Here is a 26,765-nt window from a genome sequence, read left to right as displayed (position 1 = left end):
GCGACATGAAAAAATACTGTCAACATTAGAAAGTAAGGCAAGAGTGAGGCAAAAACTCTGCCGAAGATGTTCAATGAAATTGCTTTTGCGAGGGGAAAGAAATTGACCAAAAGTGAGCACTTTGCCTGCCCAATTGGCGATGTCCAAGTTGTCAGGACAGGAAGATCTTGGCTCCAACTTGCAGATAGCCAGATAGCATGTGAAAGTACGCATAGAATGATGGAGCAGTGAAAATGGAAAATGCTCAACGGGCCAGTCTGCCAACTTCCTGTAGAAAATCTAGTTGATGTTATAAAAAAAAAAGAGGAAAATTGAAAGCAGAAACTGGTTCCTGAGGCGCAAGACATCAGTTCTTTTGACCAGAAGCTGTAAGAGATTTCCCCCCTTTAATAATAAAAGACGTTGTGTACCATGCTTTATATAGTAAAGTGTATTCCTTTTGAATCGTAGTATCCCCACATTTTACATAAACTTCAAACTCTTTTCTTATCAGGGCTCTTGAAAACTCTCTGCCTTGTGTTATATTTGATTTTAACATTCTACTTACTTACTTGGTGCAATGTTGTGATTTATCTTTTGTTAGTAACATTAAAATGTTGAGTTAAAGTTAGATTTTCGACAATGTCGCACACACATACTCTCTCTTTATGTCCGTTCTCTTTGTAAAATAGTTATGTTCATTTTGTTTTTCTTGGAAAAGTTGCTCGAATGCCTGGTTTTCCATAAACTTTATCACTCTACAGTTCAATATTTTATATTGGTGCGAGACAAAGTGCAATATTTATTTTTAATATACATATATAGATTTTGTTTTGTAAATATTTTGAGAGGGTCCTGATTGGACTCCGTCCGTGGATCAAAAACAATTAAAGCATTTTTGGCTGCATTCAGATGCGCTTCATAAAGGGTTTCCAAAAAAATAAAACACGCTTTGCTTGAATTCCAAACACAAGTTGTTGAGAATCGAAATCAAAGCACTGAAGTCGATCTATATCCCTGATAGCGCCTCCTCGATCGGCGATGAACTAAAGCACAGCTCTGTTGGTTTGTCATTGTTTAGTATTATACTTGTTCATTTATTTAAACAAAAATGTGTAACTTAGGCAAACAAAAACACTAAATGATTTCTTGGCCTGCGATCGATCATCAAGGTGTTAAAATTGTGTTCAGCAGAGCCCTTTCGCGTGGCCTGAGATAGTTTAATTATATATAATACAATAAAATAAATATTAAACATAGGAATACGAAATAAAGTTAGAAAGGGTTTTATTCATTCCGAAAGGTATAGTGATCCTCCTATGCGGGCTTGCTTTACTCCAAATATATGCGCATAGAGTTGGCTATTTACTAGAAATTGGATCTTAAGATTGCATTTAAGACTTGCTGTGAGTGGTTGAAGTATTTTTTTGTTTTCTTTCGCGTTTTTTGATTGTTCACTAAACACTAAATATTTCGTGTTATTTGTTACTTGGTTGCCGTTTGCTCTTGTAATTTCACTAAACTAATATTTAACATTTCATTACTTTCACACAATGCTCTTAACAATTTCGTCAGCAAAAAATCGTATCAAAGAGTCTGCATACGTTTCAATACAAAATATAATCGTAATTAATATTCATCGTCTCAATCTCCATCTCCATCTCCTCTCATCATCATAACTATCGAGTCTACGCCTCCTTAGGTTGAAATCGCGTCGTTGAGCAGCGCGTTCAGCTCCCGGATGTGCTGGGCCTTCGATCCTGTGGCGGTGGAAGCTCCGCAGGCACGACCAACATAGCTGCGGATAATCCATAAATCGGGGATTAGTTCGGATTACTCGAAATATCGGGCGGTGAGTTCACACAACATTCAGTATTCGATTTGTGGAATCGGTTAGACACGTGCACTAAACTTTAGCCTAGTTTCTTTGATCGATTTTAGCACAGTTATGGCAAATGTTCAATGAAATGGGGGTTAAGGGGTTATATACCTTTTTCAGAATCAAAAAATCGAAAAAAATTTTATGATTTTTTTTTGATGTACATACTTTCAACAATTTTTCTGCAAAATTTTTTAGAGATCGGGGCACTAGAACCTAAGATACAGCCGTTCATAGCGCACGGTGTGCATGACTACCTAATGTCCACCTAAAACTTTAAACGCGATTATCTCGGAATCGCATTTTTGAGAAAAGGTCATTGCGGTGAGCACGATATCTCGGTAACCACTACATCGATCGATTTGAAATTTTGGGGGATTGTTTGTAGATACAATAGCTAGTTCGTGAACGAAGGAATTTTATTTTCGACAAATATTTCTATTTTTTTGGGGCGAAAAACTAAATTATTAGACCTCGAAAAATCGGTTTTTTTGAAAAAATAATCACTGTAACTGTAAAAAAATTTTTTTCGTAAAATCCTTCGTTCACGAACTAGGTAACACTATATACTAACGTAGTTTTTTTGTTTTTTTTTTTTTTCGTTGAGCCGTTTTCTTGTTTTCTTGCTCACCGCAAGCCTCTAATGAAAAAAGGACTTCTGCGGCAAGGACTATAACTTCCACAATTCTCAAAATTTTCACTCAAAATTTCAGACGAATTAAGTTAAGGACACGTACTTTGATAAAATATATATTGAATTTAAATAAAACAATGGCAACATGCTAAAAAAAAATAAATAAAAACCCTGTATTTCTCTGGTCAAAAAGGTATATAACCCCTTAAGCAAGCGCAGGGTGTTACATATATAGATTAAAATGGGAGGAGATCTTAGGTCGAGAGTGTGTGGTGTATGGGTAAACCACACCCAACCCCAACAATGAAATGGACCCTTCGAGAGTGGAAAAATCATTTGGACTGCAATCGTAAATCTCAAGCTTCCATAGCAAACTGCCTAGAAAGGGGATGGCTTAAATATGAGATGTCTGCTTACAAGCGCTAAAAATATCTACTTTGTAGCATGTTTTGCGAGGCATATAGACAGCACTTTGGACATACAGATACAAATACAGATGGCAGGACGAAATGGGTTAAATTAGAGCAGTACAGATGTTGGGGTTAACTGTGGTTATCTCGTTTTTTGGACAGGGGACTTGCAAACAGCCAGAAAAAAAGAGGTAACTTATCAAAAACAAATGCAAAACTTTCGAAACGAACGCGGGGTGCAAACAAAAACTCTGGACTGGAAAATAAAACAGTGCTCGGGGATTAGAAAGAGGGTTAGATAGTTGAGTTGGAGTTAAGAGTAGTGGGTAGTTCGGTGTATTGTTTTCTCCATAAGAGGGGCGGGGACCATGAGGCGCTAGACCATGGAACAAACATCATGCCAAGCAACATAAATCAGAAACGCAATCGAGGCAACGGGAACGAGGACACAAATGAAAAGTTAACGGAACTGAGAGTTAATTTCCGGTTTGGTAGGACAGTTATGTTGCAGATAGTAGTGGTTTGTAGTAGATTATGCTGATTAGATAGATTAATTGTAGATATAGAGTTTTATAGATCGCGCGCATCGTAGCGGAGCCGAGGTGGCCCTCTCACCTAATTTTGCGTCCGGATTTCGCTGTGCGTCCGCCCGGAGCGGCAGCGATGCCCGCGGGCCTATTGAAATCGTGTCGCACGTGCTTTAAATCAAAGTGCTTGGCGGCCAGATTGGTGGCCACCAGTGGATCCTTGGGATCGCCACCGTTCGTGTTCGTGTTTGAGGCGGCGAACATGCGACTCAGCCAGGGTTTCGACTTTTGATCGGAGTTAGAATCGGATTCGGATTCGGTGGCGGATACGTTATTAGTATGATCGGTAGTAGTGGTAGTATTGGAGGAGGATTGCTCATCGCTTTGGCTGTAACAATAACACATACACAGAGAGAAAGAGAGAGAGAGAGGATTTGTTTTTGGTTGCTTTTTTTTTGGTTTTCGTTTTTTCGTGGGTAGTTTCGAATTTTTCAATTTTATCTTTTGGTTTTGCCAATTGCTCGGTACATATTTACACAACGGGTGGATGGGATTCTGGGGTTTTAAAAATAACACAACTGGTTTGCTCGTCTTTTACAAGTTTCGATTAGTAAAGAAAGATAACTCAGAGGTTAAACGAAATCATAAATAATAAGCCATGCAAAGTAATCATGAATTGGATGATATATCGAATGGTTAAAGCCAATTTGCTAATGGATTCGCTTGGAAAATCTTCGGTAATACAAATTTCAGTGATTCAATTTCATTTTGGTGGTGACAATGATTCGTTTTCTTTTGCGGTGCTGGACATGCTCATCCAAACGAAAGTTTAAATCAGAAGCGGATATCAGTTTATGAGTCTTTCAGTGTTTGTGTGGAGGTGTTTTATCACTTCTAGGGTTCGAGACTAGCTAATAAGGTAGATAGATAGATACAAAGAGGTGGGAGAGTGATAAAAACCGCAGTTGGGAGGCAGGTGAGGGGTGAGAGGAAGCTCGAAGTAAATTAAAACTAGCTATAGCCGTATGATATTCGCTTATCAATGGTGAGATACTATGAATTTTTACTATATGAATATTTAATTCAAAAGGTTGGTAAATCAAAAAGTATTTATCTGTAAATACACTTTATATGATAACTGAAACTCGTCACTTATTATGTATCTATAGGTTTTGCCCTTAAAATTAGCTAGTTATTATACGGCCACGGCAGTTAAAAAATAGCGACAGCGATGAAAAATGAAAAGAAAGTCAAATCAAATGATAGGTTAATGCAAAAGTAGTGAAAGAAATGCAAAGGAGAGTAAGATATTGAGAGAATCAAAATAAAAACTGATACAGTGCACGATGAGTATAGTGCACACTATAAAGGAGATTATAGATAAACTGAGACTGGAGAAGAATCGGAGCCTAAAATCAGGGTACTTCTTTGGGTGCTGCTGTTTTTTAAGTAGGTGGACACCAGTGGGTTGATCTTAAGTGATGATTCTAACACCTACCTGACATCGCGACCGTGGTTGAGGGCGGTGAGGAAACGGGGCTGCACGTAGGTCCAGCTGCCCTGGTTCTTGTGCTCCTCCTGGGCCCAAACGAGCTCGGCGTTCTTGTACAGGTTGGCCTGCTCCTTGACCAGATCGAAGGGGAAGGGAGAGATCTGCATACCAAGCATTGATTAGTAAATATTTTTAAAGAGTTTAAAAGCCATAAGGACTCACCTGCTCCACGCGCACAATGGCGATCTCGCTCTCCAGCTTCTTTTCCGCACGCGTCTTGGTCAGATCGTAGTAGACGCGGCCCGAGCAGAAGACGACCTTCTTCACGCTGCTGGGATTCTCGCCGGCGGGTCCGTTGTCGGGGATGATGCGCTGGAACTCGCTGCCCTCGCTCATCTCGCTGAAGGGGCTCTTGGCCTCCGGGTGGCGCAGCAGCGACTTGGGCGTGCACAGGATGAGGGGCTTGCGGAACGGCAGGGCGATCTGGCGACGCAGGATGTGGTAGTAGTTGGCGGGCGTCGTGCAGTTGGCCACGATCCAGTTGATGTCGTGCAGCTGCCGCACACCGAACTCATCGGACTCCGGGGGAAGTAGTCGGGATCGTCGCTGCTCATCTGCAGGAAGCGCTCCACGCGGCACGAGGAGTGCTCCGGGCCCATGCCCTCCATGCCGTGGGGCAGCAGCATCACCAGACCCGACTGGCGCACCCACTTGGACTGGCCGCTCGAGATGAACTGATCGATGATCGACTGGGCCGTGTTGCTGAAGTCACCGAACTGGGCCTCCCACAGAACCAGTGCGTTGGGGTTGGTCATCGAGTAGCCGTGCTCGAAGCCCAGCACCGCGTACTCCGACAGCGAGCTGTTCGACACGGAGTAGGGCGCCTGGTCGGGGTACATGTGCTGCAGCGAGTTGTAGGTGGCCTTGTCCACCAGCTGGTGGTGCAGCACGTGGTGCCGGTGCGAGAAGGTGCCGCGCTCCACGTCCTGTCCCGAGAGGCGCACGTGTATGCCCTCCTTTAGCAGGGAGCCGAAGGCCATGGCCTCGCCCAAAGCCCAATCGGCGATCTTCTCGTCCACCATCGCCTTGCGGGCGGCCAAGACACGCAGCAGACCCCTGGAAACAACAATTGTAATATTAGTTATAAAGAAAATTTATTTAAATCCAGAAAAAAATAACATGTTATATAATAAACTAAAGAATTCAATGTTCTTACTTATTTCTTATTTAATAAATAAGCTTGACTATAGCATTTTATTAATCGTTCTATTTAGAAGTACAATCTTAACTTCATAAAAAACGTGCTGGTAGATTTTTGTTTAGAAATGTTAATTCTTATCGCTTTAGGCTAAGACGTATTATAAGCTTTTTTTCGAGACACACTTATACAATTATTGGGTCGTAAAACAACGATTTGATTAACACAAACAACAAATAGGCCTATCAAAGAGTCTACTTTTAGAAAAGACTGTAAATTCTTTTTCACTGAACAAAGCAATGAATCGTAAAACAAAATTGGACTATAGCATTTAAATGATTTCAACACTTACTTGTGGATCACGAATTCAGCGGCGTTCGGGGGCGGCGACGAGAAGCGGTTGCCGATGTGGATGAGGGTCTCCTCCTTGACTCCGGTGGGCGCCACCTTCAGGGGGTCCTTGCCCTCGAAGAAGCCGGACCAGGGCGAGTCGAGCCAGTCCTTGTACTTGACGTGGGTCTCGGTCTTGGCCAGGGCGAAGGCCTCCTCGCAGATGTTCTCGTACTTGGCGGCCACCGACTTGACCTCCTCGCCGGTGACGGTTCCCTCGGCGATCAGCTTGTCGGCGTACAGATCCAGGCAGTTCTTGTGCTTGCGGATCTTCTGGTACATCAGGGGTTGCGTGAACATGGGCTCGTCGATCTCGTTGTGTCCATTGCGACGGTAGCCGACCAAATCGATGACACAGTCCTTGTGGAAAGTGGCACGCCACTCGGCGGCCACCTTGCACACATGCATCACGGCCTCCGGATCATCAGCGTTGACGTGGAAAATGGGGGCGTTGACCACGCGGGCCACATCCGTGCAGTAGGGCGAGGACCTCGAGAAGCGGGGATCGGTGGTGAAACCGATCTGGTTGTTGGCCACCACGTGGATGGTGCCGTGGGTGGTGTAGTCGGGCAGGTCCGACAGATGCATCGTCTCGTAGACAACGCCCTGGCCGCAGAAGGCGGCGTCTCCGTGGATGAGGATGGACATCACCTTCTTGCCCTCCTGGTCGCCGCGGTAGAACTGCTCGGCACGGGTCTTGCCCTGCACCACGGGATCCACGGCCTCCAGATGAGACGGATTGGCCACGACGGCCAGGCGGATGTTCTTGTTTGTCACGCGGTTCAGACGCTCGATGTAGGTACCCAAATGGTACTTGACATCACCAGAACCCTAAAAAGATATCCCATTATATATCTGGGTAGGCATTGTTCCGCATTCAACTCACATCATCGGCAGCCTCCAGCCCAGCGAACTGGGTGAAGATCTGGTTCAGCGGCTTGCGGCACACATTGGCCAAGGTGTTGAGGCGTCCACGATGGGGCATGCCCATGATGACCGACTCCACGCCCAACTCGGTGGACACATCGATGATCTCCTTCAGAGCTGGGATCATGATCTCGCAACCCTCCAGACCGAAACGCTTCTCGGAGGAGTACTTCTTGGCCAGGAAGGCCTCGAATCCAGTGGCACGGGTCAAACGGGCGAGAATCAAACGCTTCTCCTCCGGCGAGAAGTTCAGCACGCCGGGAGTCTCGAAACGCTTGCGGATCCAGTTGCACTGCTCCAGGGAGTTGATGAACATGAACTCCACGCCAATCTTGTTGCAGTAGACATTCTCCAGGCGGTTCAGGATTTCCCTGAGTAATAAAATAATTGTTAACAGGTTGCTTAATCAGTTTTTAAATGGATTACTTACTTGAGTGGGAGGGAGGCCTCATCGCCTCCAATGAAGGTGGTGCTGGGCAGCTTGAACTGGCGCTCCATGTCCTGCTCGCCTGTTTTTTTTTATCATTACAATGGGTGGTAACAAGTGGGTAAGACTTTAGTAAGGTGTTTTAATGGTTGTGACAGAGTGATGGGTTAGTAAATCAAAGGCAGCGAATGTTGGTTTGAAATTCGGAGTGTAATGTTCTTTTTTTTTTGTTGCTTCTATTCGGGGTGTTCGTACATAGAAATGTTTAAATCGGGTTCGGATGCTCATGCTTTTCTCGGGATTTAACTGGTTTCTCCCCTGGACACTTTATTGGACATGCATTAGACACTATCGGTGACAACAGAACTTATTTTTTTTCTGATGGGATCGTAATCACTTCATTTGCAATCAGACTAAGTGGGGCTTATCAAACGATTTCCCTTCGTTTCGCTTGTGAAAAACAAAACAATCATGCAATCAAATAATGACACAACGAAAATGTTGAGATATAAAATATTTAAACCTATTGGCACGACATCCAATAAACAACAATTAAAGTAATGAGGCATAAGTGAGTGCAAACGATGTAACACAAAGTTTTGGCAATATATAGCGCATATTTACTTGGTTCTATATATCATTGGATACATTTGTGTGGTTGGTTGGGTTTGATTTTCGATTTTGATGCCGGGGTTCGTGTGTGTGCGGGTGAAAGACAGAGAAAGTCACTAACACAATATTCGATTTCGATTTTGAGGTATGTACGAGTATATTTACAAATCAAGGGTTAAGGAACTCAAACTGTTTTTATGAGCTGGTCAAAAATTGCCAGGTGTTTCGAGCGACGCCGAGAAGTTTACTTACCGAAACTGAAATTAGCGTAAATGGTTTTCGTCGAGGAGTTGCCAGGCAATTCTGGTGAATTAATTTCGAGTGGATCGAGGTGAGCAATATTATGTCCTCGAATCTAACGTGTCAGTATTTTGGGTGGTTGGTAGTTGGTAGTTGTGGTGGTTGTGTTGGTGGTGTAGTAGTATTAACAATGTTTTCGGATTGGATTTGGTTTGATTCGATTCGATTTCGATTTCGATTGGTTTAGGTTTCACAACACACACATAGTACAAAGAGAGAGAATTTGGAATTTGTTGTTTAAACATTGTTCGAGACGATTTGGCGGTTTGTTTGGTTTGAGTTTCGATTGCAGTTTGTGTTTTATTCGATTTGGTTACATTTAGGTTAGGAAGCAGTTATATAAAAATAAAGGAAAAGAAAATAGTCAATTAAAATCATAGAATAGATATGGCTTAAATAAAAACGGATACGGATACAACAACTCCTCTCAGCGCACAAACACAAAATAAAGCAAACACTAAAAGCATCGATAGGATCAGTAGACAATGATCGTTGCGTTGGATGGCAATGTTTTCGAATTCCGTGGGTTAATATCGAGGATCGGTGGGACAGTGTGCAGAAACAGAAAGATATATATGGAACTGGGGTGCCGAGAGATAGAGAGAGCGAGAAATAGACGGGATGCTTAACTATAAACCTTAACGGAAAGACAAGAACTTCGAGAAAGCCAAACACCAAAAAGGTTACTTACAGGAATTCTTATAAACCTTCAACCAAACTGAACTGAACTCGCTAACTTAATCCTAAGCAAAGGTCTCCGATTCCCCTCCTCATCAACTCCGAATTTCATTTAAGCACGAGTTATTTTCGAAACCAATTGCATATGTTTTTTTTTTGGGTGTTCAACTTAATTTCTAAGTGATTGGATAGTAGCAGGATGGTGCAACAGGTATTTGGTTTGGGTTGAGTGGTGCGACTAGGGGTTAAATGAGAGAGAGAGTTTTGTAAAAAGAATTTACCAAACAAAAACCCAGAATGCTGCCTGAGCACATCTTCGTTAGCACGACGTGCTAGCCCATCCTTGCAGACGGTTTTTTCGCGAGTCAAAATTCCAAGCGGATCCAGATCAGATGCCAAATGACCACGTGACTATATATGGTAATTACATATCGTAGATAGATTGGTTGATTATATGTAAGAGGTGTACAGGGTAGATTCAATAGGGCTTAGGTATATCAAGTTAAATGCGAACGCCAGGAAGTTATCGTATGGCTTAATTAACTCAAAGAAAATCAGCTACAAAGCAACGGGGATTAATTTATCAAAAATCTATTTCATGTGCAAATCAAAATCGTAACTCTTTCTCTGGCATTAAAATTAGAAAACCTTCTGCGAATTATTGATAAATCTTAAGTAAATTATGAAAAGTGGTGCAAGAAATATGACCAATCCCCCCAACAATAACTACTTGGTGAACCGGAATGTAAGTGATCGAACAGAAAACCAAACTACTCATGAATAAGTGAACCTCTACTCTATGGAAACTGTGGATGGAGTGGAAAGTCATAATTTCTATTCTACCATGAGTTCTGGATTCGGAATGAACTGGTCTCGGGAAATGCACAGAATGAACACACATAAAGGGGGCAAAGGCAAGTCTAAAAGTCATAATCTAAACATAAACATTAACTGAACCTAGGAGAACGAAACAAAAAGCGCCAACGAATACGAATGCGATCCGGTATATCGATGGCTGTGGCTGCAATCTCCACCGTTCGACTGGGAACCAAGTGAGTTCGACTGGGAGCCAGCACGAGCCGACCTACCTGGTAGCTCCTGATGATCGCCTGCACGGCCAGATGGTCGTCGATGGTCTTGGAGTCGGGCGCAGCGCCGGAGACGGCTCCTCCGAAGTTGAAGGCGGTCAGCGGCAGGGTGTTGGCCTGCACGGGCGCCAAGTTGGGCGGGCTCACGTAGCTGTTGCTGCGGAAGTACGCATCCCAAGACTGCAAGGAAAAATCAATCAATCAAAATTCGATAGAAATGTGTTTTACCGAAGTATAAACTAAAAATTCAAGCAAGGTACCATTGATTTACTTGGAACTGTTCGAACATGTTTCACAACCAAATAAGAAGGCTTTTAATATAATCTTCAAAAGCAATTGGATTTTGTGATAAAATTTGATTATTCAAAAGTAAAAAAAAAAGAAAAAATCTGTGAAATTTGCAAAAAATTCTTTTCGCTTTTGGACACACAAATATTGGTTACATTTAATTAAGTTTAAAACTTTCAAAAACATTAAGTTAACATAAATTTATGTTTAATTTACTTTTTACTTGTGACAAGTTTTAAAAATAATTTAATGCATTCATTAAAGTTGCCTTTTATGGAAGATTGTTTGGTAATATTTTCTCTCCTTAAATCTTAATGCTTTTAAATACAGTTAACGCATTTTAACGACATATTTCCGTTTCAGAAATAAACATCAGTAACTTGAATAAATCCCCTTTTACGGGGAAACGGGTTTTTATTCGATTCAGAACAGGAATTGGTGATTTTTACTGACGTAATCCGCGGATTACAGCAGTACTTACTGTGTGCACCGAAGTGGGATCCCTTAGCCAGGCGTTGTACATCTCCTCCACATAGGAGGCGGTGCTGCCGTTGGCAAAAGGCTCAGCAGCCGCGGAGTTGTAGGTGCGCACAGCGGCGGCTGCAGTTACCTTGGCCATCTGATATAATACAATGAAAATATATTAGTAGAAGTTCATAAGTAATTCCCCAATTCCATTCAGACTCACCTGCTGAGTGCTGCTGCTCTTGAGCAGCCATGTGGCGAAGTTCTTGTGTGCCATCGGCGACAAGGCCAGGCTGAAGGCTGTGTGTGCTCTATGCATTTTGTAGCTTTACAAAATATAACTGAAACAAAACGAAGCGAAAGAGACAATCTTTAGTGGAGATCTAATCAGCGAACTATTATATCACTCGCGACTGATTAATCGATGGGGCTTTTGTTGACAAACAAGTAGAAACGCAGAAGATAGCACCGCCCCCTCGAAAAACAACGAACCCCTGACCCTCGGCTGCTGTAAGGGCGATAAGATAGCCCAGAAACCTTTACGTCATGGCCATGTTCTATGCGTCTTAACTGTGTCACCAATCAACCGAATACAATTCAACTTGTTGCCAGGCCAGCGGGCTGGTGGTTATGAAATTCCCTCACAAAACAAGTCGACAACAATAGGTGTTTTCGATGGAGAATTTACATATGTACATACGTACGTCTAAAGCCAGACTAGACCGTCGAGATCGGGGGATCGCTTGGGAAAATAAAGCACACGTGATGCCGTTTGCCTGCTGATTCCGATTCCGCCGATGACGTCAAACTAACGCGGGCTGGTTTTCGACAGTCCCCTCGTCTTTTTGATAATCAGCCAAGAAATGGCCGCGGAGATACTTTGGCCCCCAAAATATACTGGTGAAATGGGGTTTTTTTTTATATAGAGAGAGGCAGAGGCAAAGCAGCTGCTTTTTGCGCAGTTTATTCGTTTCCCAACTTTTAATCAGTTTTGAATATTTGCCGTGGCCTTTTGTTTGTCATCTCCCAGTCAGCCAGCCAACCATTTAACTGGATTTTTGGGCCGAAACAAGATTGCACAGATAACGTTTAAACGTCGAGTGTGAATGTCCCGCGAGGTCGGAGCAATAAATTCCTGACCACCATGACTAAACTCAGAAACCTCTAGACGCAATTCGCTGGTGATAAGATGGCTGCGGTAAACGGGCCTCCAATTGCGATCATGCCACGCCAGCACTTCCAGAATTTGTCAAATTATTAATCAAATTATTAGCGATAGTCCAGCGCGTGCGGATGTCGTAATTGAGTTCCTATCTAAAGCCAGTCGTGCAAAAAAATATATACAAATTGAAATTCGGAATGGGAATCGGGGGGCAAGGAAGGCGTGGCCAGGTCACATGTCTTATCGGCAAACGCATGCTGGCCAGACGATCCAAATCAAGTGATTACAAAACGCTGGCCCCCAGAAAAAGAAAGGAAAACAATTGAAACGCCCAACCGGTTTCGAGCGGTCAGAGTTACATAGGTATTTGAAAGTGCAGCAATTGGGGTTTCCTCGGATGTGTAATAGTTACAGATACATTAACAGCATTTACGGTAGCTGCAGCTACCGCCCACAAAAGATTATTCAATTTAACGGCCTGCGACTGTGTTTTTATCTGTTTGCTTGTTGTGTGTGCTGGCGCTTTTCACATACAGCTTTCCTTGCAATTATATTCTGCTCGACGTCGCCGCCGCTGTTACGAAAACACATTACATAAGTGCAAAAAATGAAATAAAACAGAGACTCGCACTCGCGTGAGAGCGGCTAAATATTAGAATGCCCAGATGGAGCTAATTAGTGTGAAACAGCTCGATGAGTTTGCAGTTCCAATTTGGAGCATGACTGGAAAAATCCATTTGAATTCGTGTCTCGCGGTGACGGGAAACCGAATTAAATATACACTGCACTGCGGTGGAGCGAACCACCGAATAATATATACGCATATACTGCGTGCGATTGCTCCAAAAAGCCAAAGCCAAAACCAACCGAATATATGTACCCGTCGTAGTCGTATCCGTATCTCACAGATACGCGGCAAACGTTTGTTCGTGCTGAGTGCTGCGCGTCGACTGAAGCGAAAATACAAACCGACCGACCGCCTTCGAGAGTGAAATATAAAATTTAGAAATCGAATTTGCTCTTCACGAACTGCCGAAAAGGGGGCGGCGGTGTGGAAAATGGGAAGGAAAACAGACTGTGTGATAAAAAACACACAAAACGGGCACATGACAACGTATTGTATCTTTATCTTCGGCCAAAAGGGGGTTTGGTCTTCGATCGGTGAGCTGATAACAATCAGGTACCTCATGTATGTATCGGCAGTACTTCCTCCGCTTATCTAACCGCCTCTCCTCGTGTATTTTCCCTATGCTTGCGTATTTATAGCCGGAATTTGTTTACAACGATCCCAAAGTCCGATCGTCAGCCGGCTGACTCTTTGAAAGAAATGCCGCCCACACAGCCGAAAAAGAGAAATAGGAGGTACGTTAGAGAGTGAAAGGGGAATGGCATGTATAGGCAAATATGTTTCCACAGAGCTTGTTTATCACATAACATGCAAAGCGAAATGAGTCTTCAAAGCAAAAAAATAAAATAAGAAAGTATTTATTAATCATCACCATCTAAATAAATAAGATAGTTAACATAGTCGTTTAAAGAATAGTTTTGTTATTAAAAATTCAATAAGTCTCTTCAATCCTTTTTCTCAGTGTATTTAACAAGTCAGACCAAGTTTAAGTGAATATGTGCGTGTGTATCGATTACCTTCCCGTTAATCAATTTAGTTTCAAGTTCATACACCAGCCACATTAATTGGATACTTTTACCTTGAGAGCGAGTGCGAAATTGCCGACAACGGCGACAACGAATTTTAAAATGCTCTTCAAAACGATTTTATTAAAAAAAATAAATAAATTTAAGCATAGAAATTGCGTTTATTAAGATTTTTACTACAAATTAAAAAAAAAAATAAAATAAATAAGAAGAAAAACAATTTGATTTTAAGTTGGGCAAAATTAAAACAATGCTCAAGTTATGATACCCTCATAAAAGGGTATGGAAAGGTAAGAAAAATGCAATCGATAAGGTTGTGAACCTTGCTTAGCCGGTCCGAAAACCAGCATGCAACTACATTCCATTGAAAACCTTAGTCGAGCCCCCACAAAGAAGAAGAAGCAGCAGGGAGGGCCCAGTCATGAGGTAAATGACAAGCGCGTCCAAAAGGGGGTGGAGAGGGTGGTGAACTACTACGGGGATTACTATCCATGATCTGGGGCCTTTACAACTGGCTTATGATAGGTTGTGGCGAGTGTTCCACATTTTCTACAGCAAAAACTAGTTGTGCTTCCCCAGACAATGCGACCGCGCTTTTTCTTTTCCTTCTTTTTGATTGATGATTCATTTGTTGGCTGGGAGAAAAAGCACACGCGGCACACTCGCTAAATTGCGTCATCAATGCGCCAAGTTAATTTTACACCATCGCATGTGACGTCGCCACTTGTTTTGCATTGCGAAATTTCACTTTTCTTGCGGGCAACCGGCGCAAGCGCTTTTCCGCCCTCAAAGAGCCGCCCACCTGCAGTTTTCTCATTATATAAGAACAGTCCTTGAAAATTTGACTACGTAAAGGTTGCGAAAATTCATATTCAAGGCCTGCAATTTGCACTTTTTCGAAAGGGGAACACGCGGCAGCAGCTTATTGATCGTAGAATGCTGGTGATTAATTCCTGGAATTCCACATGATTGAAAAGCGGGGCTCGAATGTGGGCCAAAAGAAAATCACACGTATTACGAGTTTTTCCGAATTGGTAGTACCAGAACTTTGCCACCCACTACTCAAAGCACTTTTTTCTATATTTACCGCACCTAATTTGCTTAAAACTAGGTAAAAGTTGAATATTTACGTTTTTACAGCCGAAAACTTTTTCTGGGATGGGAAACTGCCAAAATATATCGATATAAAATCGCATTTTTACCGCGTAGCAGATATCGATTATTTTAATAGTGGTAGTGAAAAGTTACACTTACACTCATACTTTCGACTTGCGACAAGAGATGGCGCTATTGTGAAAAGCTTTGCCGTTGGCGCCATGGGTATTTTTAAGTAAATTTGAATTACTTTTTGTAAAAACAAAAAATATGCTCAGAAAACTTCTTATAAGCATATTAAAACCTAGTTTTTAAATAATATGTGGTAAAGTATACTTTGTGTTTAAAAAGTATGTTAATTTTCCACTTTCAACTGTTTAATAAGCCTCCTACATGGTTTTTAATACCAATGCTACCCGCACGACTCACACAAAACTGGAATCCAACTCGCACTAAACATTTAATTGCTACGCACACTAGACAGAGTAACTAATCAATAATCAATATCTGCTGTACTGATCCAGGCAGTAGCCGGTGATTTGGTCGGATATACAGTCGAAGACATCAAAAGCCAGATCGCAGCTTTCTCCTTTCTGCGGCAGCTCCTTGCGATTCACTCCGTACCTGGTGGTCATTGCCCGGAGGCAGAGATTCACGGACCGAAGAGTGGCCATGAAGAATCCGTGCTCGTGGACGCCCTCGGAGTAGAAGTGCACCAGTCCGTCCAGCGTGGGCCAGCCCTTCTTGTCGATGGCGTTATTCTTGGCGTATACGCAATGCAACAGGCACTGAAAAGATATCAAAATCACAAAGCAATGTATATTTTTTTAATCTTAGTCTGTGGAAAATGTATAAAGATACGCAACTTGCTTAGCATGTTAAAATGTAATTGTATTTTAAATGTGAGATACACCTTAAACAATTGCCTATAAAGTTGTAAATTACTAAAGATTTCTTCATATCAGAAATATTATATATAATAACAAAATAGAAAGTAGTTCTTCACCAAGTAAATTAAGTTGATATAAACTCAAGCTTTATTGCATTACAAAAATTGGCTAATATATGAAAACCACTTAAGAGAATCAATTAATTTATTAAAATAAATATCATCCGCTTAATTATCTCATATCTACATCTTTTTTCGCGAGATGGTTTAATGATATTCTAGTAATATGCAACAAACACTGTTAAATTGTTTTCTGTGTAGGAAGTGGAGGGCTATCTGTACATTCAATTTGCTGATGCATAAAGCCAGCTAATGTGTATTAAGTGCCGCCATAAAGTGCGCTTTTCAGCCATCAAATTCAGCATTGCTGGAGGTGTGCGAAAAATCTCCGGCGGAGGCGTGAGATTTTGAATGCAACTGAAAACTGAAAATGCAATACGTATAGCAACTGCGGCTGGGCTTTTCTTTCGATTGTCTAATAACCCTGACTTTAGGTTTAGCTCAGTGGGGATAAAGTGGGAGGCAAAGTGGGGGCTATTCGACAATTGTTTCTTGGGCTGCCATTGAACTTAATTGAGCGTCGCTTTTGCATTTCATTAACACGAGTGAAGAAAAGCGATCTACAAGTCTCGCAGAAGATTCTTTTGGTTGAAAAACTTACCCCCGCAATGCGTTTGTCTTCCAAGGGAACCAAAGTGGGATGATATATCCCCGAACTGGTGACATCGAGTCGTCGGATATTCCTCATGAGTCTGGCAACATGTCGATGTGGTTCTGGTTCATCGTAGACTATATACTCATAGTTGCTTATGTTGGGGGTGTGATCTATTGAAGAAGAGCCGCCAGGAACAGAGGGCCAAACGAAGTCGATGGAGTCATCATGGGGATCAATTGCAGGTTGATTGTGCGACACTTGCTCCTTGAGTATCTCATATGCCTCTGTTTTTAGGGTTTTAATATCTTCAAGGGATTTACTTTCTGTAGAACTCACCACTAACCAACTTATTTCGCACCTCATTCTGGCACTCAGTGATAACCGACTCAACTTTCCTCGCAGTTCTCGGCGGATTCAGGCACTTGGCCTTCTTCGTCTCGAAGCGAATTAGATATTCCACCGCCTCGATCGATGCGATAACCACACTCGCGATATATAATAGTTGTGCAATCCTCATGGCTGCCGATTAATTGGATACTTCACACCGATCCGAACCGAACGCCTTGGCTGCTGTCAAATGAATGTCCCCTCCGGAGAAGAAATAGCCGCGATGAAATCGAAAGCATTTTCACTTTTCCAGCCAGTTCGGCAGTCGCCACAGGATGGCCCACACTCGCCACTTATGAGTTTCCAGTTTTTCAGTTCAGTTTTGCTCTATGGGTATGTGGTTCAATGGCAAACTGAAAAACTAAAAAAAAAAATGCGAGTTGCAATTGCAATTGCAGCTGCCACAACTGGTTGCACATTTCCCATGCGTGCAGTCCGTTAGAAACTTGTCCTTAGAGCCCGGCCAAATGCCTTTGAACATGGTCATTGGCAGCAGCGGTATACTGTATATATCATATATATCATGGCCATAAAGCCGGCCGATCGCATTGGGTTTCCATTCCATTGTCTCAGTGGTTTTGCGATTACAATTCGGTTATTCGACGAGGAACGCACTCGCTTCGATTGAGCGCACAATTAACCATCAATGGGTGGGCCCAGCCAACTCTTCCGCCTTCTGACCAATTTGCATAAGGCATATGGCTATATACCAAAAAAAAACAGAAACAGAAACAGCCATTAAGATTATCAAAGGCGGCAGTGGATGTGGGCTGAACAGAACTATAAACTATAAACTATAACCAGAGAATCAAAGGCAGCCAAGCGGACCATCCCCAATCCCCTTGATCCCCCCTCTAAAATCCAAAAAAACAATGGCCAATAACTGTACTTGGAAGTGGCCAGAAGCCAGAAGTCGCCACGCTAATTATGCTTCATTAAAATGCCCAAGATCCTAGGCGGAAATTGTCATAAACTTCTCTGATCTCCTGCCAGTCGTCGGGTAATTGCCTTTAATTGCATATTGCTGGAGTTGGAGATGGCCAAAAATTGCCGCTAAGACACTGACCTAGACTCGCTCTGGATCGAATTTGTAATAAGCCAACGGCTAACGGAGAATGGAAAATTGAATCCACAGAGCTGAAGTTCAATGTTTAGTGCACAGATTTTCCAAGATAAAAAGCAAGGGGAGTAAAAGTGGGAAGGGGGAAAATTGTCAACAGGAAGCTCTCTCTCTGCAAGAACAAGAACAACGTGAGCTAATTGACAGACAGCTACACAGGCACGATTTTCCATTTTCCATTTTCCGTTTGGCCATTCCAGGGGGGAAATCCAGGGAACAAGGAGCCACGAAGTTCTGGCTGGAGTGCAGCTGCAACAACAAAACACAACAACAACACTTGCGTGTCCATCATTAGAACAAATTCTCTCACCTTAATGCCCCCCCTTAAAACCCCTTCACCCCCTTTACCCCCTTACTCCTCCATTTTCCGCTTTTCTTGTAACGCAATTTGCACACAAATGCTGCTGTTTCATCTTCGTGGCTGTGTGTTGGCTGGCTGTTTTTGGTGGGTGGTCAGGTGAGACAAGTGGCAGCAGCACCACCAGCTACCAAGCTACCATGTAGCACCACACGAACCACCACCACCATCGACTGACTGACTCGCCTGAGAATCGTATTTAAATACGAAGGTCTAACGCTGGATCGCATCAGTCGTCGTCGTCGCGTTGTTCTATCCACAAGTTCCTCCTGAAAAAAAAAAAAAAACTTAAACCAAGTCGGAATTTAAAGTCGGGATTCAATCGGTTCGGTTGGGGGAACTACAATTTATTTGGTGATTGTGTCCCGAACAGGATGTTCGTTTGATGACCGTTTGATCTCTGGACTGGCATAAAAAACAAATGCGATTCGAAGATGCTCCAACTGCATCGTTACTTGAGTTCCCTCTGGTTTCTCATCGCCATTCTGGGATACTTTGCAGATCCGGCGAGAGCGGAAATCGAGTACAACACCATCAACGAGGATGGTTCTTTTCAGTTTCGGTACAGCGAAGTTTGACTTGTTAAATGTGGTGTTATATAATGTTGAAGAACTGAAGAAAAAAGTGACTTTAAGGAACTCTAAATCCTCTGACTTATTATATCCTCAAATTAAACGCAAATTCCTTTTACTTCTCTAAACAAAAAAAATGGTTTGTGACTTGTGATTTTCTTGTGCCTTGTTAATAATTATAGTGTTTATTTTAAAGGATATTTAAATAATAAATAATTATAGTGTTCCTTTTAAAGGATTTTTACCATAACCCAAAAAAGGATTTGTAAAAAAAAGAATAATTTTTGTTTTCAAAGATTCTAGATAATTTTTCAGTTATTCCTTTTTCCAATCCGCTAGACATATATTTTCTTTAAATGCTTTATAACTTGTTAAATGATAAGTGATTAATCTAAATACTGATTTAGAAATCCGGGGATTTACACAAATATTTCTAATGCCATTTTAGTTATTTTTCAAAATTTACCCCTACTAATTACTTACCACTTCTGATTATCCATGGAATTGCAATCCATAAAAAGAGAACATCTCAATTATAGTTTTTTAGCAGGCATGGGTCATAAATCTAACAAATCGCCTAATCGGTCGATGTGTTTGCTGCCGCACCATCACACTCGAGCAAATTTGAGATTTTTAACACCTCTTTAACGCCTCAACGTTTTGCAACCACAACAATAACCCGCTTCCGACCATCTTCCCTCCATCTCTCCAATTCGCACGCATGGGGCAACGCAATTACTTGTGCTTCGATGGAAACCCCAAACTGGTGGATGGATACCTCTTCTGCTACAACTGGTGGTAACCGAACCTATTGGGCCAAAGACATGCAAATGATGACATTGGCGGCTACTATCACAGTGCCTCGGGCACTCCGGACAACACGGTGCGAGGTCGCTACGGTTCGCGGAGTCCGGCCAGCGGACAGATCGAGGAGACCGTCTACACCGCCGGACCACGTGGGTGAGTAAACGAAGACACCCCACTCCCAGTCGAAGTCGCAGTCCAAGTCGCAGTCGCAGGCGAGACGAGTGGGTAAAGTGCGCTGATGCACTCAGAGAAACTATTTCGTCCTTTCGCTTTTTGTAAAAAAAAAATAATAGTTAGGCAAAGGATCGGACTGAAAATAACAAAGAATTTTATTTTAAGAAAAATAATATACCCACAATCAGAAATAAAATTTTAAGTCCCTACTTGGGAAAATATTTAAATATTTATATTTTAATTATTTTATATATATATTTAAAAATTTAAACTATTTACACAAGGAGGTGTTTTTCACTAGTTTCACTTATCACATTTCACTGAAATGGTTTCCTTTATTTTTGGTTAAATATTAATAATAATAATAAATAATAAAAAATATCACATATTAGATAAATGCGAAAGAAACTAACAATTTTGTTCTTCGGTTTTTTAATTAAATGAATTTGTACTATTATCTATCACAAATGTACAAAGTATTTTTCAACATGAAATATTATTTTTTGCAAGTGTATTACCGCTAAAGGAAGTTTACAATATTTACAAATTTTATTTTATGGAAAGGGCGTTCCTTGTTAATTTTAATAGAGTTGTCAAAAACATTCTTCAGCAAACACACTTAAAAACTAAACTTAAAACTAGATAGTCACTTTCCGAGTGCGAGTGTATTGGGTGTAGAGGAAGTGGGAGCACAAAGTGAGTTATCTCCCCCGATGTCGGAGTTGAGCTCATATATCAGCGGTTGGCGGCAGGCGGCGGCCACTGAGGCGGATCGCAAGTTAAAAACTTGGCTCCCAGTTGAAGTTGGAGCCGTTCTAACACATTGGAGCATTTTTTGTGTGGCGTTGCCTAAACGTTTTTCCATTACCGCCTCGGCTACTGTTTTTGTTTTTGCAATCTCCGGTAAATCGGGGGAAGCAAAAAGCTGTTAACAAATTGAGTGGCCTGAGAGCGGGGCAAAAACTATGGATTGTACTCGCAGATTGTAGATGCTCAGCGATAGCGATGATTCTGAATGGGATCGTTCCGTTCCCCGATGTGATGTGTGGGGTAATCAAAGTAACGACGACGTGCCGCTTCCAGATCGGATCTATATTCCGAGTTGCAGTGCGAATCCGCTTCCGCTGGGTTTACCCAATCCCAATCCCAATCCCCCTTGTTCATTGTGATCGCCGGCTAATTAATCTCCCCATTTTCCGATTTCCCATTCAGATTCCGAGCGAACGGTCCGAAGATCCATCGCAAAATGGACCTGGCCCAGTATCCGGTTCTGCCGCGGGGAAGTCCCGACGATCCGCTCGCCGATCCCTTCGACGATCCCTCCTACAGCTTCAGCTTCCGCACTCCGGATCAGTCGCGCAGCGAGGAGAACGATTCGGGTAACAGGATAAGGGGTGAGTTCCTAATGAAGATGTTCTGAAAGATATTATATATCATGTGGTAATGAACAAAGAAATAATATTTTATTATTTCGCGTGTGCAAAATCTGAATCTTATCACAGAACTTTAACCATTCTGAAATGGGGAAACCCTGCAAATACTTTGAAGTTTAATCACAATAGATGTAAGAAATTTTTATTAAACATGTTAAAGTAAGATTTTTAAATTTTTAACGCGTTCTTTTGCCTTAAATAGTTTTCACCGAAGAAGAATGAAGGACTAACGATTGTTTTTGAATTCAAGAAAGTACTATGTTAATAAGTTGAAACGTTCATGTTTTCCGGAAAATACTTTTTTTATAACATTTTTGTAATTTATTTTGAATATTATATCTTTATCAATTAGGCAAACTCGATTCCATTCCATTTTTTTAATGTTAATTGGTTAAAAGATTTTTAACAACTATCGTCCAGATCGTTAAAACTCCCTCATTAAATCACATTTAATTTTTTTTTTAGCAGAGTGGAATAACTCAAGCAAATTCTCTTTCTCTTCCAGGACTCTACTCCTACCTGGACGACGTGGGCGAGCGGCACAGTGTGCGCTATGCAGCTGGCGCCGGAACCGGATTCGAGATCTCCAACGCAGTGCCGGACAATCCCTCCTCGGTGGCCTACTCCAGTCCTCTCTACAAGTCGCATCCCAAGACGCGTGGCAAGATGACCGTTCAGAGAGGACCAGCGGGAAGCTACAAGCTGATTGCCTCCGGTCCGGATCATCGAAGAGCAGAGAGTCGTGCTCCCGATGGCCTGGTTCGCGGCACCTACTCCTTCCTGGACGACAAGGGCGTGCAGCGAACAGTGGAGTACATTGCGGGAGCGGGAATCGGCTACCGGGTGGTGCACAACCGCATTGGTCCTGGCACCCACATCAATCCCTCCGTGGCTGACTTCCGCCTGGCGGATACGGACTTCCGACTGGCCAATGATTTTGGAAGGGGTGCGGGAGGTGGATTGGGTCCCAAGGGAGGAGGAGGTGGCCCTTCCGGTTCAGGAGGAGCTTCGGGATCAGGTGGATCAGGTGCTGGAGGAGCTGGCAGGGGAGGTGGTGCTGGCAGAGGTCGCCCTTCTGGTAGACCAGGTGGCAAGGAATACCTGAAGCCAGCCGATGGGGCAAGGGACAGGAATCAAGGTGAGGATGAAGCTGGAACAGCGGATGATGATCTCGGATCGAGTGATGACAATCAGGGGGATGACATTGGTTTGAGCAGCAGTTCCTCGGGATCAACAAATTTTAAGGGTAAAGAAGATCGAAGGGGTTTCCCAGCGGGAAGTTCCCAAAGGGGAAGCACAAGATACGACGGTAGCAACTCTCAAAGAGGAGGAGGAGCAGGAGGAGGCGGAGGAGGAGGAGGAGGAGGCGGAGGAGGTGGTGGTGGTTCCTCTGGTATTAATTCAAGTGGATCCCGAAACAGAAACCGATTTGGTTCTAATAGCGGGGGAAGTGCCTCCTCTGAAAGGGGAACCAATAATGGAGGAGGAACTCGTCGAGGAGGTGCATCCTCCGGCGAAGGAGACTCCGGGTTGGGTTACCTCCCTCCCACCGGAGGAGGAGGATCGGGCACCAGTGCCATCAGCGGACCCGGGGACAACTACCACCTCAACGACGAGGACGTCGGGAGCTCCCTGCCGCCGCTGGTCACCGCCAACCACCGCATCCTGGAGATCGACCGGGATCGGGAGTGGGTGCAGCGCCACCGCGACTCCACCGTGATCAAGAACGTGGGCAAGTGGTATGTGGGTCTCCCACCTGGCCAGAGTGTTCGTGCCCACGTCCAGAACATCGACATCATTCCCCTGGGCGGAAGGGTGGGTCTCTCCCCATCGGAAGCTCTTCGGCAGGACGAGATCGCCGAGCTGAATGCCTCCAGGGAGCACTAACCGGATGACTTCCTCACCCCTTCCATTCCATCGGATATGTAGTTCGTAATGTTTTAGGGTTAAATAATCAGTGTTAAGTAACCGAAACTGGGTTGACTCCTCCACATGGAAACTGTAACAGTATTTGAAGCGGAATACATTTTATGTCTGCATCTGTATCTTTAACCGACTAGTTATGCGATATCCGATATCCGTGGGGTTGAGCAGGTTGGTCGATAGATTGCGGTTTCCTTGGATCTCCATATAATCCGGAGGCTTTGCCTGCGCAGAGTTTAGTTGGTTTCGAGACCTAAGACAAGATGCTGTTGGCTTGGTTTGGTTTGCTGGTGGTTTCCTGTGTTCAGGGAGCTCAGGTTTACATGCACTTCAATGGACAAGGATACTCCTACAATACGGATAACGATAGAGAGGACAGGAGTGTGGATAGCTTCAACTATGGAACATCTTCCCTGGATTCCTTCCAACCCTTGGAGTTTGTTCAGCAGGCTCTAAGAACCCGGCACAATCCTCTCCCAAGGATTTCCTATAATCAACAGGATAACCTGGGAGCTTCCTCCTTCAGAAGTGGTTATGAAGTAGCACCACCTGTGGTTCAGAGATCCCAGCAGAGCCACCAAAACTTCGATTTCAGCACCGATCAGATGTCGCACTCGCAGCACACCGATGAATCGGGAAATGTTTTGGGCAAGTACTCGTACTTCGATGAGGCTGGCTACCACGAAATGAGCTACAAGGCGGGCGCCGGCATCGGATTCGTGGTCATGGGTGGCAACTTGGCCAAGGCCACCCACTCGGAGCCCCATTCGCAGTTCGAAATCGGAAACGGAATCCAAGCAAATGCCTTGACAAGCCTGCAAGAGTTGCATAAATATCGTGGCTACGCGTAAATAAACAAATTAACCGAACTACTTGTCAGTTCTACTTGGGTGTCTCGTTTGTTGTTTAGTGGAACTATTTGGAGATCTGACAGTGTCAGCTGTCGTGTCTGACATCTACGTGATCGGGGAATTTAACTTTAGTTAAGTTATGTTAAAGAATGAATTAATAGTGGGTATGTGCTTATTCAGAGGTTGAGTATTATAGCACTTAAAATTCTCTCCGCTAGGAATACTCATTAGAAAGTGATTCAAGTGATCTAAAAAGAAAATGGAAAATTAAACTCGTCAAATTAAGAATATCCGAAAAGTTAACAGAAAACTAAACGTTTCAGAATATTTTTATATTTAGCCATTCTTTTAAACCCATTTGATTTTAATTTATATTTTAGGGGATCGATTGATTTAGTTTCTGTATTTAATCTGTTATTTTTTATTAGCTTCTCGAACATATAACATGTTATTTATGGATACAAATGTCTTGTTCCAATAAAAACTTAAGTCAGAGGACCACCATAAATACAAAAGAAAGTCATGGTAGAATCTATCGACTTAAAGAACTTACCTATCCCTTAAAAATACACAAGATATAACCATTCCACACAAATACTTACCTTAAAAATGCATAAATTAGTTTGTGAAACGGGTGTTAACATTTTTGCATAAAGTAGATTAGCTAAACATTGTCAGTTTGCGATCGTAAATGACTGTAAGAGCCTTAATTGCCGGAGGCGCGTGCCTTGGCTCGAGACAAGTGGAACGATTTATGCATTTTATAAACCCTAATTGATTTTCCGATCATAAAAATGGTCATTCGGACGGACGGAGGTACTTTACCTATGGCCAGTGCATCCCAAAGCCAAATTGAGTCACCTCCGGCTTGTATTTATTTTTGTTTGGGTAATTTCTTGTCGGAAAGAGACCAAAATAATACAACATTTGAAATGTTCGATGCGTGCGCGCACTTGCCAAATAATTTGAATCGAACGGAAAGCCTTGGCGTCCACATCGTGGCCTAAATAAAATATATATTCCAAGCCCGCCGCAGACAAAGAAAAGCCCAAAAAAAAAAGAAACAAATAAAAAACCATATTAATAATATGCATATTTGCCAAAACAAAAAATTATTACAGAGGCCGAAAAAAAAGTTTCACTGCCGCCACAATTAAGTTTTATTGTCAAGAGATCTAAGCGGTTAATTTCCCTGAAACAAGTTCCAAAAACTTTCTTCTTCGAATGCACTGGATTATAAAGTACAGAAAGGCAGTTAAGAGCTTTCCGCTGACATAGATTCTATTTGGCCGTTTCTAGGGTTTGTTTGTTGGCCACGTTCTCAGCTCAACTCAGCTTGGTTATCAATGGCTCAGCTGGGAAATAGCCAAGGTGCATAATTGGGTTAGCCTGGCTTGCAGTAGAGAACCTAGAATTAAAGCTACGCTCTGCGGTTCTCCCAGGTGCCAGTTACCTCTGGTTTTCCCTGTCCCCGTTTCCCCCCTTTCCCCTCCCCCTTTTCCTCTATAATGTATATATAAAACAACGGTTTGCATTGGGGACTCTCCTCGTCGAAGGTCAGGCTTAATTGGCCAGGCTCGCAGCCAACGACTTACCACTAGCAGTCCCGTTTGCCAGCATTTATAAATAGGTTCCAAGGTCTCTCGCGGGGTTTAAAAACTCCTCGGCAGCTGCTTGGGTTTCAGTTGGGGTTCGATTTATCGCCTTTTGATTGCTGCATTCCAATACCAACACCGAACACGATGCCAATTGTGGATCAAGTGTGGTGCGTGTGGCGTTCATTGGGGGCCTTTACAACGTGTTGCTGCTAATTTCGTATGCTCCCCTTGGGCGCTGCACACTCGAAACCATAAATCTTGTGGCAGTTTTATTGGTGCCCGCGTGCCACAAAAGGTGGAACCCCCAGTTGGCCGCTGGTTAATCAAGAAATATGCATTATTATTGCCTGCACTTTGAAGTCAGTAGCTGCAGTTTTCTGGGGCATAAAAACCAATAAAAGGATAAATTGCATGGGGAAGTGGTTGAGCAGTTAATAAGATGTATGGTTCTTGGGTTAATAAAGACTTTCGTTCGGCGGAGAAAACAAATGACTTAAGGCACGAACTCGGCTAGAAAATCAATTCGTACGATTTGAGAGATTTGTGATTTATGGCCCGAAGCTAAATTATAATCCTGACATCTGTTGATATTCGAGAAGTGTGTGAAGTCTTCACGCTGAATTCGATGTTGAATCAGAAAAAGAACACGCGAAACTTTCTAACGAGTTCTAGGCAAACATTTTAATTGAATTGCGAGCGATTCGAGTTGTCATGTTAAGTCTCTTGCCATTTTG

General features: G+C 42.8%; 4 protein-coding genes across 5 annotated transcripts; 2 read left to right on the top strand and 2 right to left on the bottom strand.

Annotated features, from left to right (window-relative positions):
- Positions 1 to 1,041: 1,041 nt before the first annotated feature.
- On the bottom strand, positions 1,042 to 13,430 carry LOC108100423 (2-oxoglutarate dehydrogenase-like, mitochondrial). Its single transcript, XM_017204325.2, is given in 13 exon segments — positions 1,042 to 1,777; positions 3,518 to 3,817; positions 4,928 to 5,082; positions 5,144 to 5,511; positions 5,514 to 6,037; positions 6,472 to 7,340; positions 7,396 to 7,807; positions 7,867 to 7,945; positions 8,728 to 8,830; positions 10,542 to 10,721; positions 11,311 to 11,448; positions 11,518 to 11,635; positions 13,324 to 13,430. Coding segments are annotated over 12 exon segments (3,324 nt in total). The 5' UTR covers positions 11,614 to 11,635; positions 13,324 to 13,430; the 3' UTR covers positions 1,042 to 1,677.
- A 45-nt stretch (positions 13,431 to 13,475) lies between these two features.
- Positions 13,476 to 23,711, top strand: LOC108100425 (fibroin heavy chain). Of its 2 annotated transcripts, none has more exons than XM_017204329.2 (4): positions 13,476 to 13,818; positions 20,068 to 20,205; positions 21,439 to 21,620; positions 22,165 to 23,711. In XM_017204329.2, exons 1-4 carry the CDS (start codon positions 13,784 to 13,786, stop codon positions 23,544 to 23,546), a joined length of 1,737 nt encoding a protein of 578 aa, XP_017059818.1. In that variant the 5' UTR covers positions 13,476 to 13,783; the 3' UTR covers positions 23,547 to 23,711. The 2 variants fall into 2 exon arrangements, with proteins under 2 accessions (XP_017059818.1, XP_017059817.1); XM_017204328.2 differs by lacking the exon at positions 13,476 to 13,818 and adding an exon at positions 18,925 to 19,235.
- LOC108100124 (general odorant-binding protein 70) lies at positions 15,705 to 17,325 on the bottom strand. Its single transcript, XM_017203877.1, has 3 exons — positions 17,145 to 17,325; positions 16,815 to 17,092; positions 15,705 to 15,992 (listed from the first exon to the last, which is right to left on the bottom strand). Exons 1-3 carry the CDS (start codon positions 17,323 to 17,325, stop codon positions 15,705 to 15,707), a joined length of 747 nt encoding a protein of 248 aa, XP_017059366.1.
- A 108-nt stretch (positions 23,712 to 23,819) lies between the features above and the next one.
- LOC108100426 lies at positions 23,820 to 24,456 on the top strand. Its single transcript, XM_017204331.2, has one exon. It carries the CDS (start codon positions 23,846 to 23,848, stop codon positions 24,431 to 24,433), a length of 588 nt encoding a protein of 195 aa, XP_017059820.1. The 5' UTR covers positions 23,820 to 23,845; the 3' UTR covers positions 24,434 to 24,456.
- The last annotated feature ends 2,309 nt before the right edge of the window (positions 24,457 to 26,765 follow it).

This window comes from Drosophila ficusphila, unplaced genomic scaffold (genome assembly GCF_018152265.1).
Source record: "Drosophila ficusphila isolate 14025-0441.05 unplaced genomic scaffold, ASM1815226v1 contig_286, whole genome shotgun sequence".
Classification (NCBI taxonomy): Eukaryota; Metazoa; Arthropoda; class Insecta; order Diptera; family Drosophilidae; genus Drosophila; species Drosophila ficusphila.
This window is presented reverse-complemented; position numbering and strand designations above follow the sequence as displayed.

Excerpts from the sequence above, each read along its gene's own strand:
- LOC108100124 (XM_017203877.1), bottom strand. The coding sequence starts at position 17,325 with ATGAGGATTGCACAACTATTATATATCGCGAGTGTGGTTATCGCATCG. Across the intron at positions 17,093-17,144 it reads GCGAAATAAGTTGGTTAGTG|AGGCATATGAGATACTCAAG; the intron begins GTGAGTTCTACA and ends CCCTAAAAACAG. Across the intron at positions 15,993-16,814 it reads AAGACAAACGCATTGCGGGG|TGCCTGTTGCATTGCGTATA; the intron begins GTAAGTTTTTCA and ends ATATCTTTTCAG.
- LOC108100425 (XM_017204328.2), top strand. The coding sequence starts at position 19,108 with ATGCTCCAACTGCATCGTTACTTGAGTTCCCTCTGGTTTCTCATCGCC. Across the intron at positions 19,236-20,067 it reads GATGGTTCTTTTCAGTTTCG|ACATGCAAATGATGACATTG; the intron begins GTACAGCGAAGT and ends ATTGGGCCAAAG. Across the intron at positions 20,206-21,438 it reads TACACCGCCGGACCACGTGG|ATTCCGAGCGAACGGTCCGA; the intron begins GTGAGTAAACGA and ends TTTCCCATTCAG.
- LOC108100426 (XM_017204331.2), top strand. The coding sequence starts at position 23,846 with ATGCTGTTGGCTTGGTTTGGTTTGCTGGTGGTTTCCTGTGTTCAGGGA.